Source organism: Microtus ochrogaster, unplaced genomic scaffold (assembly GCF_000317375.1).
Source record: "Microtus ochrogaster isolate Prairie Vole_2 unplaced genomic scaffold, MicOch1.0 UNK18, whole genome shotgun sequence".
In the NCBI taxonomy this organism is placed as follows: Eukaryota; Metazoa; Chordata; class Mammalia; order Rodentia; family Cricetidae; genus Microtus; species Microtus ochrogaster.
In genome coordinates, this window is record NW_004949116.1 from 189060 (window position 1) to 207067 (window position 18008).

Sequence of the window (18008 nt, forward strand, 5' to 3'; positions counted from 1 at the left end):
ACAATGGGAGATGTCCAGATAAGAAAGAATATAAGAGATTTTCAGACAATGGAGGAAATAGCAGATGCACACAGGGGCCTGAACAGCACTGTGAACTGGGCCAGGACCCAGAGACCCCAACGCCGGCTTCAGCTGGGTAAGGGAAGAAGCACAGTTCAGGGACGGGGCTTAGAGACAGTGAGCTCTGAGTGCTGGCATAGAGAGAGAAATACCCACGTTCTCTCCTCTCTTCTGCTGAGTTCCTGAGCCATGGGGCTGGCACAAAGGAGCTTGCCACTAGGCTGCATGGCCATCATCTTGGTTCTAGAGATGGCCATGGCAGAGAACCCTATCTGGATGCTGAATGACAAGGCCCAGGTGTTTGCAGACCTGAGCACCCAGGAGATAGAAGCTGTGCACGACTTCCTGATGAGCAGGCCGGAGCTGGAGCTGCAGCCATCAGGCACACAGGCCTTAGACAAGAACTCTGTGTTCCTCATTGAAGCGCTGCTGCCCAAGAAGAAGGATGTCCTAGAGTTTCTGGATGAAGGAACAAAACTTCCAGTGCGGGAAGCCCGTGTCGTCATTTTCTTCAGTGCCCAAGAGCACCCCAATGTCACCGAGTTTGCTGTGGGGCCCCTGCCACAGCCCATCTACTTGAGAGAGCTGTCCCCTAGGCCAGCAAAACATCGATCCTGGGCCTCTAGACCCATGTCCAAAGTAGAGGAAAGCCTTCTCTACCGCAAAATCAAGAATGCCACCACACCCTTAGAGAAGTTTTTCCTGGACACCACCGGCTTCTCACTAGAGGACTGCAATGGGCGTTGCCTGACCTTCACCCATGTGGCCCCCCACAGCGTGGAGTCTAGACATCGGGCCACCTGGTTTCTCTTGCAGCGCATTGTGAAAAACCAACTGCAACCAACGGGGTTGGAGATCCTTGTGGATCATGGGAGCACAGATGTCCGGGACTGGAGAGTGACACAGGTCTGGTATAATGACAAGCTCTATAGCAGCCCAGAGGAACTGGCTCAGAAATACGCAGATGGAGAAGTAGACACAGTGGTTCTCAAGGACCCACTGCCTGAGAACACAGAGCAGCCACAGATCTTTAACAAGCCTAGTGGGGAATTCCCACTGCCCCTCAGCAAGTCTGGCCCCCATGTGGGAAAAGACGATGGTCCCAGCTACAGCCTAGAGGGCAACACTGTGACCTACAAAGGCTGGAGCTTCTCTTTCCAGCTTCGACCCTCTTCTGGGCTGCAGCTACTGAATGTGCGCTTTAGGAATGAGCCTATAGCCTATGAGGTCAGCGTGCAGACAGCTATGGCTGTGCATAGAGAAAGCACACCTGCAGGAGATCTGAACAAGACCATGGATCTAGGCTGGAGCATGGGCAGTGTGACTCATGAATTAGTCCCTGGCATCAACTGCCCAGAGACAGCCACCTTCCTAGACGCCATCCACTACTATGACAGTGATGGACCTGTCCGTTATCCACGAGCCCTTTGCATCTTTGAGATCCCCACAGGGGTGCCTGTTGGGCCCATCTTTAACTCTGACTTTCCAGGCAAAATCAACTTCTTTTCAGATGTGATGGGACACAAGCTGGTGCTACGGGCAACCTCAGCCATCTACAATTTTGATTACATCTGGGACTTCATCTTCTATACTAATGGCATGATCTTAGCCAAGATGCATGCCACAGGCTATACCCACACCACCATATACACCCCTGAGGGGTTGGGCAAAGCTCATTTGCTAACTCACCAACTTGTCAACAGTCACACCCACCTTGTGCACTACCGTGTTGACCTGGATGTGGCAGGTAAGACTTGATATCAGACCTTCCCTGTCACCCAGTTGCTTCCCATGATGCATATTTGAGAAATAGTGGCTGTGATTGGTGCCCTAGTGTTATCCAGAATATTAGGTGTGCATATGCTTTGCGTCTGAATTCAGGGGTGCAGAGCAGAGGGGAGGAAGAAGTGCAATGGGAGAGAGGAATGGAATGCTATTGCCTAGCCCTCTAAGATGGTCTGTAGTGCCATCAGGGGGAGCTTTGTCTGTTTCCTGGGTATATAATGTCACCACAGAGGAGTGTCATGCCTGTGATGCTTGACATCAAAGCCAACAACAGAACAAGGCCACCAGGATCAGATCTGTAATCCATGAATTCCACTATCCTTATGGCCCAGAATATATACATTGCCAGTTTTCAGGCCTTCATTAACACAGGCTATCCCTTCTCCAGGGTTAAAACCATGGCAAACAGGCTGTATCACAGCTCGCCTGAAAACAGCCTGAGGCACACTGCCAGGGCTGAGCCCTGAGCTGTCCTTCAGCTCCTCTGCTTTGGGGTTCGCTTAGTTTTGTTGCTTACTCTGCTAGCCCAGCTGCTGCTCCAGAACCGCTTCTTGCTGGCAGCTGGCTGCAGATATGGTCTATGTTGGAGATCCAGGGAAGGGGGTGAGGAAGCGTCCAAGCTAAGATGGTTCTCAACCTCCTCCTTCCGTCTTGGTTTCAGGCACCAACAACAGCTTCCACACACAGCAGACCAGGCAGAAAAACACCACCAGCCGACACCACCTGGTCCAAGGCACATCACTGAATACGCAGTACTCCCAGGAGCGCCAGGCCACCTTCCCCTTTGGACAGACTCTGCCTCCATTCTTGCTCTTTAGCAGCCCCAAAAAGGATGTCTTGGGACGCAGGCGCGGCTACCGCCTACAGATCTACTCCACATCTCAGCAGAAGCTGAGCCCTGAATCCCAGGAGGACTTAGCTTTTACCTGGGCCAGGTAAGGAGTCCAGGGAAGGGGGGGGTGGGGCTCCTTCCTGACGGTGAATGTTTCTCTGTGCTTCCGTTCTCCAGGCTCTGAGCCACATGTGGGTCTGGGTGTGTGTCCTCACAAACTTGGGGTGGGTGGGGAGGTGCTCATGGGGATCTTGACACTCAGGTGGCTTTGGGCACTCTTGCAAAGTCCCGGGAAATGACAGCACATTGTGAGGAAGCACTAACTTCCGTGTCTGAAGCTCTGAGGATGTCCTGAGCCCTAGTTGAGTCTCAGAGGCAGCCCCAGTGCTCAGAGCCACCCGGCTTCTCAATCTTCAGGTACTCCCTGGCGGTGACCAAATATTGGGAGTCTGAACGGTGCAGCACCAGCATCTACAATCAGAACCACCCCTGGGATCCCCCCGTGGTCTTTGAGGATTTCCTTCAGAATGATGAGCGTATTGAAGACCAGGTACTGGACTAGTCCTTCCTCTCCTCCTCTGGCCTTGTTACTGCCCTCTAGTTGGACCTGTTGCTGGTCCTAGGAGTGTGGCTTGCAGGTGGAGGGCAAGCTCAGCGGTCATGAAAGATGAGCCAGCCTCTTTTTTTTTTTATGAGCCAATCTCAGTTCCAAATTTATTTTTTGTTGGTTTTTTTATTGATATTTATTGAGCTCTACATTTTTCTCTGCTCCCCTCCTTGCCTCTCCCCTCCCCCCTTCAACCCTCCTCCAAGGTCCCCATGCTCCCAATTTACTCAGGAGATCTTGTCTTTTTCTACTTTCTACTTCCCATGTAGAGAGCCAGCCTCTTTTCAATGGGTCTGAAGCTATCTGAAGGAAGTTTGTAGACACATTTTAAAATGACCATGTCCTACTACAAAAAAAAAAAAAGAACCCATAGACTCAACTAAACTGGAATCATAGGGGCTGACAAATCAAACAGCCAATCAGAGAGCTTGCATGTGGCTGATGTACACCCTCGGCACACATGATACAGCTGTGTCTTTTTGTGGGGCTCCTAACAGTAGAGACGGAGGTTGTCTCTAACTCTGTCACCTGCTTTGGGGCCCCTTTTCCTCCTACTGGGTTGCCTCATTCAGCTTCAGTAGGAGAGGAGGTGCCAGTCTTACTGAAACTTGATATGCCATGGCTAGCTGATATACATGGGAGGCCTGCCCTTTTCTGAATAGAAGGGAAGAAAGAGTGGATGGGTGGGGAAAGAGGGGAGGTTGGAGGAAAGGACTGGGGGGAGAGAGGGAAAGAGAGAGGGGAAACTGAGGGAGGGGAGGCTGGTAATAATCAAAATAAATTTTAAAAAAAAATGGCCCAGTCCTTCCAGGGTCCACAGTACCTCCTTGCCCACAAAAGCCTTTTTCTCTCCCTCAGGACTTGGTGGCCTGGGTGACAGTGGGATTCTCTCATGAGCCCCATTCTGAAAGTGTCCCCAGGATAGCCGCAGTTAGGAGCTTTGTAGGCTTCTCGCTCCAGCCTTTCAACTTCTTCTATACCGCTGGAAGACACCTAGATACAACTGCCAAAGATACATCAAACACTAAGCCGCTGGGGACAAGGTCTGCCTGACGCCTCCTCCTTCAGCCTCAGTGGGACCTACAACCCTGTGTCAAGAGTCCAGCCTCAGCTCCAGCTCAACAGTCCCAGAGCCCCACAAGAACGCTCAATAAACCTTTGGCATTTGACCCTTCTGTGTTGCTTCTAGAACTATAGAGGATGTGGGCCATTTACTCAGATATGCGGGCATGGGCTCCATATATCTAACCTACTGCATGCCTAAAAGACCTCCACGGCCAGGACATAGATACTGGGTTTCTCTATCTGATGGGTTTTTCAGTATCTGAGACTTTCCTGTCTCTCTTAGGGCAACTTTATGGGAATTGTCCCACCTCAGAACTGGGCATGCAGGAGAAAGCTCTTAAGAGGAAATCTACAAGATTACCAGCATCTCACTCTGTTGCTGTTGTTTTAGCATCTAAAGTTTGCCCCCAAGATTCTTTTATCAACAAACAAACAAACGTGTGTGTGTTGATTCACAGTAGAACTGTCTGCAGCAAGCAAAGTCTGGAGACAATGGACTCTGCACCTGCAGAACAGAACAGTTCAATCAACTAAGGCACAGCCCCACTGTGGCACCAGATGACAGGGAATGTGTGTGAGCTAGGACTATAAGGAAACACCTACAGGGTGTGCTTCATAGCAGAAGAAAATGGCAGACAATCATGCGCACAGTGTGCCAGCTTCTGTGTACGAGTAGGAGGAAACTAAGAACCCCGTACAGGAATCAAAGGTGAAAGGTATATCACTGCCTTCAAACAGTTGAAGGGGACAAGGAAACAGAATTTTTCCAAAGTGCCTCTGTCAGGAACACAGTCTTTAACAACCCTAGAGCTGGAGCTAGACTGATAGCTTAGTTCTTGCCCTGCAAGTATGAGAAGCTGCAGTCAGATGTCCAACGTCCTCAGAAGAGGGGGGAAGCATGGTGGCCCATGTCCTTTTCTGCAGCAATGGAGACAGGCAGATCCTTAGAGTTCCCTGGCCAGCCAATCTAGCAGAATCAGTGAGCTCCAGGTTCAGCGAGAGACCCTGCCTCAAAATGAAGAGGAGAAAGTCAGGCAACAGACTTTATTCACCACGAAGCCACACATAGGAGCATGGGCACGCACACAGGCATGTAAAGATACACAAAAGAGGAGGAAGAGTCAGCTGTGGTGGTACATGCCTTCAATTTCAGCAGAAAAACAAAGGCAGATCTCCATGAGTTCAAGGCCAGCCTGGTCTGCATAACAAGTTTTAGGCCAGCCAGTGCTATACAATGAAATCCTGACTCAAACAGAGAGAGGGAGAGAGAGGGGGAAGTAGGAAAGTGGGGATGGAATAAAGAGCTCCTACGCCAGGAACATGTTACTCAGGGCAGGGGGACATTGTTTAGAGCAACCCAGAGAACTGAAGAGGTAGATGTGGACCATTCTAACCTGTGGTTGTGAGCAGAGGAAAACAAGAACAAACAGATAGAGAAGCCTACATTGCCCTCAACACTATGACTCCAGTGCTTTCCAGAGCTGCCACTCATAACATGTCTCAGAGCCTTCATGAAGGTGGTCCTTCCTATTGTGATTTACCAGGATTTGAACCCAGGGCTGCTTGACCCTAGAATCTGAAATTGAATGTCTGTACCGATTTCAAAATGCATCCCTCTCAAAGGTAAATTGTGTCCTTGAAAGGTAGTTCTGCTTGCAGTACAGCCTTCTGGACCACCAGGAGAGAGCACTTAGTGGCGCTTGGGGACCAAGCCTTGGGCAGCTGTGCTCAAGCTGTGCCCCTGGCCAAAGCATAGTCCCTCACTAAGATAACACCAACCAAGGGGAAAGTGGGAGTTTATCTACACAAGGGATGCCCAGGTGAAGGAAGAAATCGACAGAAATTGGCCAGCACCGTGAACTGTGAGCGGAGACCCAGAGGCTCCAGCTGAGGCCGCAGCTAGATGCAGAGGAGAAGCTAAGATGTGGGGGATGTTTAGGCCTAGCAGCAAGGCTCTGGGAGGTGCTGGCTCAGAGATGGAAGGTACCTGTGTCAGCATGGGGGTGATGTGAAGGAGCTTGGCACTTAGCTGGGTGTGTGCAGCCTTGGTGCTACGCATGGCCATCGGGTAGAGCTTGAATTTCAAACCACAGGTGTCCTGGGTCTGAGCACTGATGGGTGGAGGTTGGCACACACCTCCCTGATGGATACGAAGAAGCTGGAGCTGCAGCCATCTGAAATAATAACTTCAACTCAGAACTCTGTGCTCCTCTTTGAGATGATTCTGCCCGAGAAGAAAGATGTGCTGAACTTTCTCCGTGAAGAAAACCATCTCCTGGTGTGGCATTCCATATCATCATCACTGATGCCCTGGAGCACTCCACTGTCACCAAGTTTGCTGTGGGGCCCTACCGTGTAATCTACACTACAACAATTTCCCCTGAGCCAGGGGGATAGCTGTGAGTGTTGAGTTTCAAGACCCATCTCTTAAGCAAAATATAGCCTCTTCTACAAAACCTCAGAGGGCCAACAAGCCCATGTTGGTTTGCTTTTCTTGAGGCTCCCAGTTTCTTACTACAAAAACGTTATGGCCAACATGTGTGTCATTCACTAGTGTGTGTCATTCACCAGCATGTGTCATTCACCAGCATGTGTCATTCCGCCAGTGTGGCCCTCCCATGGTGTAGAGTTCACCAAAGCCATGGCAGGTTTATCATACAGCAATATGGGAAGATGTCATCATGCATCCCAACACAGACCAGTCCCACTTCCCTCACTACAGCCTAGTAGTACATACAACAGTGTGTTGTATGGAGGCTGGAGTGCCTCCTTCCAGCTGAGGTCCTCTTCTGGGCTGCAAACCTTTAAGATGAGCTTAGGGGTGAATGTGTCACTTACAAGGTCAGTATGCAAGAGGCTATGGTATTTATAAAAGACATCACAGCTGTGTATATTCAGACACACTACATGAACATAGGCCTGAGGCCTGGGCATGTTACTATGAGTTACTTCCTGCCGTTGACTGATCCACGGCCACATTCCTAGATGGTGTACATAAGATGCTGGATTTCTCTATCAGATGGGTTTTTCAATGTCTGAGGTTTCCAGCTCCCTCTCGTACAGGGGGAATGGCCCACCTCTATGATGAGCAAATAGAAAGAGGCTGAAATGGAAAGTCTAATAAAGTCACCAATGCCTTCACCTGGACATTGTTCCAACATCTAAGGTTTACCTCTTTTTAAACACATCTTTAAAAATGTTTATGTATGCTGAATCACTGTGGTACTGTCTGTAGCCATGAAAGTCTGGTAACAATAGGCTTTCCATCTGTATCGGGGAACAGGACAATACGTTAGAGCACAGCTGTACCCTGTCCCAGGTGATAGAAAAAAAAACTGCATGAGTGATGACAGTGGGAAACCCTGCAGACTGGTGGGAAACCCTGCAGACTGGTGGGAAACCCTGCAGACTTGTGGGAAACCCTGCAGACTGGTGGGAAACCCTGCAGACTGGTAGGAAACCCTGCAGGATATAGTGAGTGGGAGAAGACGGCAGAGAACAACATCATATGCTAACTCTGGGGAAAGAACGGGAGGATACTGAAGATCCGGGTTATAGGAGTGGACATCGGAAGGTGTTGAGATGCCCTCAAAAAGCTAGAAGGCAAGGAAACTGATTATTCTCCTTAGAAACACAGCCTTGAAGAACTGGGACAAAGGTCCAGTTGGAAAAGGCGTGAGGTCTTGAGTTCAGTTCCCAGCACAAGTAAAACTGACACAGAATGACATCATTTGAAGCTGACTCTAGGACTGGTAAACACTATCTTTCCAGTCATGATGTACACGCGTGGGGCTCGGTGGTACTTGTGAGTGGGGACAGTCATGTGACAGAGCAGAGCTCCCAGGGGCATCTGATGGTAGGGAAAGAGGGTCAGCAAGTTGAGCAGTCGTGGTGTGCAGGGAGCAGACAGAGACCAGGAGGAGAAGGAAGAGAAGAGACCAGAAAGAGGTGGCAGATGATCTCTCCAGGTCACTCTGGAGGGATGGAGAAGGTCCCTATAAAGAGGTGGGCTAAAAGGAGTGGGCTTGCTTCCTGTCTTCAGCTGGGAGGGTCACTTACTGCCAAGTTCTGCTCCCGTCACCTCACATTTCTCTCCTGCATCTCCTTCCTTCCAAGAGTGGGGGAAGGGTATTTGTGGATAAGGGATTGGAAAGCAGGAGGACACTGGCCATGAGGGACATGAAGACACAAGAAATATACACTGCCCACTGCAGGATTATAGGTATGCCCTCTAGAAGACAAACTATCAGTACATGACCCCAATACAACTTCAGAGAGGGAGGAACAGGGAAAGTTTGGGAAAGCTGGGGGCAGGTGGGAGCACTCTGGCATTTCCATGGCAGGTGCCTGTCACACACCTTTGTCATCATCCTCTGGATGCACAGCAAACAGGAACCCTGGTGTCCAATATGGATTCTGGGTGGAAAGGGATGTTGTGGCACATGGACCAGTGGGTGGATGCTGGTAGCCGGGGAGATGTAAGTCCAGGAAGAGAACAGGCAGTGCTCTGTACTTCCTGTTCAATTTGGGTACAAACTTGAAACACCCCTTAGACCAAGACTGCAAATGAAGTCTAGGTCTGTGTGACACTGGGACAATTAGCACACTGCTTGGAAAAAAGAGGAGCTCATGTGGATCCTCCCATCCTAGAGGGTTTATATAGCTATAAAACACTTGTGGAAGGAAAGACTTTTTCTCACAGGGGTGCTGCCTTGGGAAGATTGCTTATGTTCACATATACAGACCCTGAGCCATGCTTAAGCAAACACACTCATGAAACTCATTGGGTTAGAAAGAAAGAGAGACATGAAAATAGTTGGTGTGCTGGTTGGGAAGAGGAAGGGGATTGGCAGGAGAAGAAAGGGGACAACAGCAGGTGAACAGGATTAAAACACATATATACCCATATGAAAATATGTTCTATTATGTATAATCAATATACCAATAAAAATCATTTTTAATCTAGAGGCAGGATAGTTGGCTCATTTATGTAAGTGCTGGTCTTGCAATAACCAGGACTTGTTCTCCATCCTCAGAATAAAAAAAAAAAAAAGCAGGGTTTAGTAGCATACACTTGTAATCCCAGAACTAGGAGACAGGCGAATCTGTGGCACATCCAGGCCAGCCCACTGGCCTACTGGTCTAGTTCTGGGACAATAAGAGACTCAAAGTCATAAAAGAAAAAATCCAGGTGTGGTGGCCCACACCTGTAATTCCAGGACTAGGAGGTGTAGGCAACAGAATTAGAAATTCAAGGTCATCATCAGCTACATGATCAGTTGGATTCTGGTTAAATTAAAGCCTATTTCAAGCAAAAGAAGAGGAGGAGGAGAAGGAGAAGGAGGAAGAAGAAGAGTAATAGGAGAAGAACCAGAATGGTGGGTGGCCACCTGAAGAACGACATTGCAGTGGCATTTCATTTGTATTTTAATAAATAAAGTTTGTCTGCGAATCAGAAAAGTAAAACAGCCACACTGGCTAGCCTTACAGACCAGGCCATGGTGACACACACCTTTAATCCCAGTAGCCACACTAGTTTGCCATGGAAACCAAGTGGTAGTGGTGCACGCCCTTAATCCCAGACCTAGAGAGGATTATAAAACAGGAGGAGACAGCTCTCAGTCTCATTCTGAAATTCCAGGAGGCAAGATCACCATTTCAGACTGAGGCAGGGATAAGAGCCACTCTGTTTGCTTTTCAGACATTCAGGTTGAACCCCAATTTCTTTCTCTGGGTTTTTATTATCTGTGCTTCGTTTCACACTTAGTTTTCTTCTGAAATTCACACCCAATGTGTGTAGAAGCAACATGCCTTAGCAAATGCACACTAACACACACAAAATGAAGTCCACTTTGCTTATCTAAAAAAAAAAGCAGACTTGTAAAGGTGGAAAGATGACTCAGATGTTGATAGCATTTGCTGCTCTTACAGAAGACCCAGGTTTGGTTTCCATTAGCCACATGAAAGCTTACAGCTGTCTATAACTCCAGTTCCAGGGTAGCCAATGCCCTCTTCAGATTTCCATGGTAAACTTAGATGCTATGTACATACAAACCCTCAAGCATACACATGCACTGGCAAAATAAAGTAAATCTTTTACATTGTTTTTCAAAATTAAATGCTAAAATCAGAGCTGAGCTCATGCCCTGCTCTGCCTATGCTATATCGACTCACCCACCTCTATCAGACTGGATGCTTAAACCATAATGAATTGTGGGTCACAGGCCTTGCCCCCCAACTCCAAAAGAAGAGAAGTTTCCAACCGAGGGAAGCCAATTTTGACCTTAGCAGCAGGGATATATAAACTTGGTGTAAAGAGCCAAATGAAAAAAAGCTTCCTGTACAGAGGAAGCCAACAGGAAAATTGGGCCTTTTTTGAGCACTGTGTTGTGTTCCCTATACTGTGAGCAGGGCGTGTAACATAGAAACACACATTTTCTAACAGGAGCCGTGGTGTCAACGATGCTCAGGCTCTGTGCACAGCTCCCCCTCACGACCCTGATGGGTGCCTACTCTTCCCTTTGCCTATGTCCTGCTCTATAACTGGTTAACTGAAGTGCACCCAAGTCCTCACGCTCACAGGAACTGCTGGATGCACCCTAGCTCCCTGGCATAGGCCCAGGAACACAGACCCCTGAGGCCCCTCACTGAGCCTCTGTTGCCAGCTTTCTCTCCCAGAGGCTTAAGAGCTGGGTTATAAATGTACCAGGTGGGAATGGGCACGCCAAGATCACATTTTCTCTGTATGTTGATCAGTTGTCTGTAACAGCTACCATCTGTTTCACCAGGAAGCTTCTTTGATGGGGGTGAGAGCTGTATTTATCCATGAGCTGTTGAAGGAGCTGTGGGCTGCATTCCTGCCGCCCAGCTCCCGGCTGCCTGGCTAGCTTATGCCCCAAAATAACAACACACAAATTGTATTCTTTTAAAAACTGTTTTGCCCATTAGTTCTAACCTCTTAATTGCTAATTCTCACAATCTTGCCTAACCCATATTTAGTAATCTGTGTAGCACCAGTCTTACAGGGAAAGATTCAGCATGTCTAACCTGGCGGCTGGCTGCATCGCGTCTGCCATGGAGAGGAGTGTGAATCTGCCTCACTTCCTCTTCCTCCCAGCATTCTGTTCTGTTTACTCCACCTACCTAATTTTCTGTCCTATCAGGGCCAAGACAGTTTCTTTATTTAACCAATGACCTTCCTCCATCAATGAGCAGAAGGGTAAGTTCTTAGAATATAGTTAGAAATTATGTTGATTTAGGAAAATAACAGTAATAAGTACTCCTTTAGGGTCTATGACCTCAAATCCATGGGTAGTTGGTGAGGTATACAATACCAAGCATGAATTACCTTCTATTGTGGGAACCTTAAGTCCAATTAGATAGTTATTGGTTACTCTAAGATAAAAATGCCACTATTGCACCATCAGGCATATCTTGACAGGCTGGTCACTATGAGTGATACATAGACTCTACAGCTGGGTAGGACTTTAGATTGCTTTTCTTCAGTGGCAGCTGGAATCACACCTTTTGGCACTGCGAGAACTAGTCCTCAGGTGTGGGTCCACTCCAGCTTGATTCCTCCAAGTCCTGTGTCCAAAGTATGAGTGTATTCATCACTAGGTTCTGACCTTCAGGTTATAGGAGACAACCAGGAGCAATGGCAGTCCATATATTATTTTGGGAGTCTCTTTGACCACTCTGACAACAATTTGAAGGATGGTATTCCATGTGTCTTGGTTTGGTTTCTATTGCTGTGATAAATGCCATAACCAAAACCAACTTGGAAAGGAAAGATTTATTTCACCTTACAATTTCCAGCTCCCCGTGGAAGAAAGTCAGGGCAGGAACATGGAGGCAGAAGCTGAAACAGAGGCCATGGAAGAATGCTGCTTCCTGGTTTGCTCAGACTACTCTCTTACACAGCCATGGCCATCTGTCTACAGGTTGCACCGTCCCTGTAAGCTGAGCCCTCTGACATTACTCATTAATAAAGAAAATGCCCTGTAGACTTGCCTACAGGAAATTTGATGGAGGCATTTTTCTCAACTAAGATTCCTCTTTCCGCATAGCTCTAGCTTATGTCAAACTGACAAAAAAAAAAAAAAACCAGCTAGCACACTGTCCCTACACTAGAATTTTTGTTCATGTGATATTATTATTGGGGAAGCAATATCACCTCAGGTGACATAACCCCATTTATATACTATATAATATCTATATAAAATATAACATAATATATAAAGTGTAGTTTCAATAACCATATAAAATATTTCCCTTTTCAAACATCCTTATGTCTCCTTCATTCTTCTATATTACTCTCCCTTCTTATACTTCAAACATTAGCCTGAATTTCAGCATGCCTTGCCATAAAAGGTAATTTGCTGCATTAGAAAGGAATTTTGCTGTCTCTAAAGTCCTGAGCCCCACTAGGACAGAATCAGTTGGGCTAGCCTTGGGTTACTATTACTCGTGGTACCACTACATCATGAAAGTTTTCCAGTTGTTAGAAAACTAAAAAGGGAGGAAGCAATGGGAGATGTCCAGATAAGAAAGAATATAGGAGGTTTTCAGACGATGGAGGAAAGAGGAGGATGCACACAGGGGCCTGAACAGCACTGTGAACTGTGAGCCAGGACCCAGAGACCCCAACGCCGGCTTCAGCTGGGAAAGGGAGGAAGCACAGTTCAGAGACGGGGCTTAGAGACAGTGAGCTCTGAGTGCTGGCATAGAGAGAGAAATACCCACGTTCTCTCCTCTCTTCTGCTGAGTTCCTGAGCCATGGGGCTGGCACAAAGGAGCTTGCCACTGGGCTGCATGGCCATCATCTTGGTTCTAGAGATGGCCATGGCAGAGAACCCTATCTGGACGCTGAATAACAAGGCTCAGGTGTTTGCAGACCTGAGCACCCAGGAGATAGAAGCTGTGCATGGCTTCCTGATGAGCAGGCCGGAGCTGGAGCTGCAGCCATCGGGCACACAGGCCTTAGACAAGAACTCTGTGTTCCTCATTGAAGCGCTGCTGCCCAAGAAGAAGGATGTCCTAGAGTTTCTGGATGAAGGAACAAGATGTTCTGTGCAAGAAGCCCATGTTGTCAGATTCACTGGTGCCCAGGAGAGCCCTAATGTCATTGACTTTTAGGGCCCCTGCCACGGTCCTTCTGCATAAAAGAACTGTCCCCCAGGCCAGTGAAGCAAGAATATTGGGCACACAGACCCATGTTCAAAGCAGAGTATAGTCTCCCTAGCACGGAATCAAGGAGGTCACCACAGCCTTGCTTTCATTCCTATTTGACACCACCAACTTCTCACTAGAGGACTGCACTGGGTAGTGCCTGACCTTCTCCCCGGTGGCCCCCCAGTGTGGAGTCTAAATGTCGGGCCACCTGGTTTCTCTTGCAGCACATTGTGAGCGACCATCTACTGCAGTCCGTGGGGTTCGAGAGCCGTATGGATCACGGGAGCACAGATGTCCAGGACTGGAGAGTGGAGGAGCTCTGGTATAATGACGAGCTCTACAATAGCCCAGAGGAACTGGCTCAGAAATATACAGATGGCGAAGTGGACATGGTGGCCCTTGAGGACCCACTGTCCAAGAGCTCAGAGAAGCCGTGAATTTTTAACAAGCTTGGTGGAGAATTCCCAAGGCACCTCAACAAGTCTGGCCCCTTGTGGGGCAAGGCAATGGTCCCTGATACAGTCTAGCAGACAGCACTAGGGTCTACCAAGGCTGGAGCTGCTCTCCTTGGGAATGAGCATATTGCCTCCGAGGTCAGTGTTCGAGAGGCTATGGCTGTGCATAGTGAAGACACACCTGCAGGAGATCTAAACAAGACCACAGACGTGTGCAGGGGCCTGGGAAGTGTCACCTGTGAGTTAGCTTCCCTGCCATCGACTGTCCCAAGACAGCCACCTTCCTAGAGTCCATCCACTACTATGACACTGGTAGCCTTGTCCATTATCCATAGTTCATCTTCATCTTTGAGAAGGCCATAAGGGTACCTGCTAAGCCCATTTTTAACACCAACTTGACAGGCAAATTCAGCTCATATGAGGAACTGAATGGACACATTTCATACACTGAAGACAACTTTAGTAGTCTACAATTTTTATTACATCTGGGATTTCATTTTGTGCACTAATGTCATGATCAAAATACAACACCTCCAGCTAAGTGCACACCACCCCATATACCAGCATCTACAATCAGAACCACCCCTGGGGATCCCCCCATGGTCTGTGAGGATTTCCTTCAGAACGATGAGAGGATTGAAGACCGGGTACCAGACAGGCCCCTCCCTTCTCTCCTCTGGACTCATCATTACCCTCTAACTTAACCTGTCCCTGGTCTTAGGAGTATGGCCTGTGTGTGGAGGGCAAGGTCATAGGTCGTTAAAGATAAGCCAACCTCTTTTCAATGGGGCTGAGGTCACCTGGAGAAATTTGCAGGCATAACTAACAATGTCCCAGCCATAGTGTCCTCAGTAGTCAGAACTTCCTTGCCCACTAAAGCCCTTGTTTGTCTCATAGGATTTGGAGGCCTGACTGACAGTGGGCTTCTTCCTACTGAGGTTGTCCCCAACATGGCCTCACTGGAAACTCCATAAGCTTCTTGCTCCAGCCTTTCAAAATCTTCTCTATCACCCTTGGGTACAACGTCTGCCTGATGCCTTCCCCTTTCAACCTCCATAGGACCTACAGCCCTGGGTCAAGTGTCTAGCCCCATCCACTGTCTAATAGGCTTAGAGCCCCACCAGGGCAGACAGTTAACCCTTCAGCTCCTACCACATGTGCTGTTTCCTAGATCTGTGGAAGACATGGGCCATATACTAAGATGAGCAGTTGTGCGATGGATTTATGGTTTTCTAGTGTACCCCCAAAGACCTCCATGTCCAGGGCAAGGCAAGCCAAATGAGACACTGAATTTTTCTCTGTCTGAGGGGTTCAGGTCCCTCTCATGGAGGCTGTAGGTAAATTTTCCCACCTTAATGATGGTATACCTAAAGAAGTTGTATGTGTGCAACTACTTGTGTGTGTATGAATGCATGCATGCATATGTGTGTGTTGCCACTCCAGCTATATAATGGATAGCTTGACCAAAGCCACCCCTGCCTTTACCCTGTCTTTTCCCAGCTGACCAGTGGTGCTGTGCGTGCAGTGGGGACTCAGTTATTCTTGCTGACTGGGGGCAGAGTCAGTCGGAGAATTGCTCATGGGCCCATGGAATAAGACACCAAGGGGGCTGCAAGAAAACAGGAAGAACAAAGGAACAAGAAGGTCACTCCTGGGCATTCTGAGGGCACAGACAGACCTGCCAGGAGGTAGGTTTCAGGGAGTGGACATGTCTCTGACCTGAAGCAGGAGAGTCACTGCCTGCTAAGTTCTCCCTTACCCTACGGCTCCTTTGCCACCATGTCCCTCCCCTTGCCACCCACTTAGATCAGATGAGAGAGTTCTAAACTGATCGTCCTCATCTTCTTCCTCCTGGGCAAAGCAAATGACATTTGGAGATAAGAGATTGCAAAGGGGGAAGTCAGCCGTGAAAGACATGGAGACACGGGGAAAACACGCTCCCTTCTGTGCTATCTAGAATGGCTGCGACAATCAGTGGTTGGCAGAGGCATGACTGCAGGAGGGAGAGGACACTCCCCAAACCTGTGACGGCTGGTACCTGTCATTATACATCTGCCGGGGTTCACTAGTGTACGGCAAGATGAACCTTCGCATACATTATGGGTTTGGGGTGGCAATGGTGTGTCTCTATGGCTCAGCAGCTGTCACACGTGGGCCATCCTGGTGGATGCTGATAGTGGGGAGGCTCGGGGAAAGTTCCTCCTCCTCAAACAGCTATGATGCTAAAACTCCTCTGAAAACTTATGTGTACAGACCCAGCAGCATGGGAGGAAGAGTGCGTCATACGGCCCAATCTTCCCTGGGGAGGTTCATGGTTGCTGGAGCTCCACCTTCAGCGATGGAGCCACAGATAATTACCCTGTCAAGTACATAACCATCAAATGTGCTTGTGCAAGCAACCTCATTAACCCAGTGAGCTACAAGAAAAAGACATGAAAGTAAGGAAGAGCTTTGTTGGGAGGAGAAAGCCACTTAGCTGGAGGTGGTGCCATAGGAGAGGGTTAATGGGGGGATGGTTAAAGGAGATTTTACAGAGGTGGGAAATTGTGAACAAATAAACAAATTTTTAAAAACAAGAATCCTGAGTTGGGTATGGTGCTGCATGCTTTTAATCCCAATATTTGAGAGGCAAAAACAGGCATATTCCTGTGAGTTCATGGCTAGCTAGATCAATATAACAAGTTCCAAACTAGTTAGGATTACAGAGTGAGCTCTGTCTCAAACTAAGACATGAAGTCTCGGTCTTGATGGGATCCAGCCCATTGATACCCTGTCATGGAAGGAGGGAGGACCTCATTGGGATCCAACATCCCTGACAATAAGAGAAAGAGAAATTTTCTTCAGTGGTGTATCCTCCATCTCCTATGCAAGCAACCATAACAAAACTTACTGGGTCCCTAAAACAAAAAGATATAAAAGTAGAAAAAGCCAGTTATAGAGTGGAAAGGGGTGTACAGGAGTTAGAGAGGAACATAAATTTAAATATTATGTATATTATTTTATATTAATTTGTATATAAATTATATTATGTATTTATATAATATATTTATCAAAAATATGTTTGTGCATATATAATGTTTTTCAATCAAATCTACTTCCCTCTGAGTCTTTACCCCATACCACTACTCTTTCTTCTGCATGTGCCCTTTGTTTTTAACACTTACTGGGCCCCCTTCATTCTCCTTGTGTGTGCCTGAGTGTGGGATCCTCTACTGGAGCATTTCTTCTTCATGTACCCTTTGTTTTTAACACTTACTGGGCCCCCTTCGTTCTCCTTGTGTGTGCCTGAGTGTGGGATCCTCTACTGGAGCATTGGTAGCCTCTCAGGGCCCACTTTCCTGAAGAAAACTGGGTCTCCCTTCCCCAGCAGGCATCAGTTACCAATAGTTCCTCGGGCAGTGGTGAGATTTCCTGAGCCTTCCCCCATCCATGCTAGGATTTGGGCTGGCTTGATTTTGAGCATGTCTTGTGCATACATGAACAGCTGATGTGAGTTCATGTGTTCCATGGTCCCATCATGCCCAGCAAATACTGTTTCCCTGAAGACAGCTACTCCCTTAGTTCTTACAGTCTTTCTGCTCCCTCTTCCAAATGGTTCATCACTTATAGCGAGGAAGTGGAATATAGATGTCCATTTCATGGTCTCTTAATCCCTTCATGTTGACAGGTATGGGTCTGTATTGATCACCATCAAATGCAGAAAGAAGTTTCTCTGATGAGACGTAAGAGATGCACTAATCTGTGATATAAAGATACGAACTTAGGGGACTATGTCTATTTAGCAGAACAGGTTTCTCACTAGGGCCTATGACCTAGCCAGCCATGGGGATTTGACCCAGTTAACAGTATCGGGCATAGGATCCACCCTGAACAAGATAGTAAATGTAAGACCAGTCAGGGTTATGTGAGACAGTGACTCAAAAAACAGAAAACAGAAAGGAAGGAAAAAGCCGGGCGGTGGTGGCGCACGCCTTTAATCCTAGCACTTGGGAGGCAGAGTCAGGTGGATCTCTGTGAGTTCGAGACCAGC

The 18008-nt window shown here is 47.9% G+C and overlaps 1 protein-coding gene and 1 pseudogene across 1 annotated transcript; both read left to right on the plus strand.

Annotated features, from left to right (window-relative positions):
* The first annotated feature begins 237 nt into the window (after positions 1-237).
* On the plus strand, positions 238-4337 carry LOC101997122 (amiloride-sensitive amine oxidase [copper-containing]-like). Its single transcript, XM_005367402.2, has 4 exons — positions 238-1807; positions 2507-2780; positions 3095-3227; positions 4143-4337. The coding sequence occupies exons 1-4, from the start codon at positions 250-252 to the stop codon at positions 4335-4337; spliced, it is 2160 nt and encodes a 719-aa protein (XP_005367459.1). The 5' UTR covers positions 238-249.
* Positions 4338-13127: 8790 nt separating this feature from the next.
* On the plus strand, positions 13128-14677 carry LOC101994247 (annotated as a pseudogene).
* The last annotated feature ends 3331 nt before the right edge of the window (positions 14678-18008 follow it).

Coding starts and splice junctions, on each gene's coding strand:
- LOC101997122 (XM_005367402.2), top strand. CDS start 250: ATGGGGCTGGCACAAAGGAGCTTGCCACTAGGCTGCATGGCCATCATC. Junction 1,808..2,506: donor TGTTGACCTGGATGTGGCAG/GTAAGACTTGAT, acceptor TCTTGGTTTCAG/GCACCAACAACAGCTTCCAC. Junction 3,228..4,142: donor ATGAGCGTATTGAAGACCAG/GTACTGGACTAG, acceptor TCTCTCCCTCAG/GACTTGGTGGCCTGGGTGAC.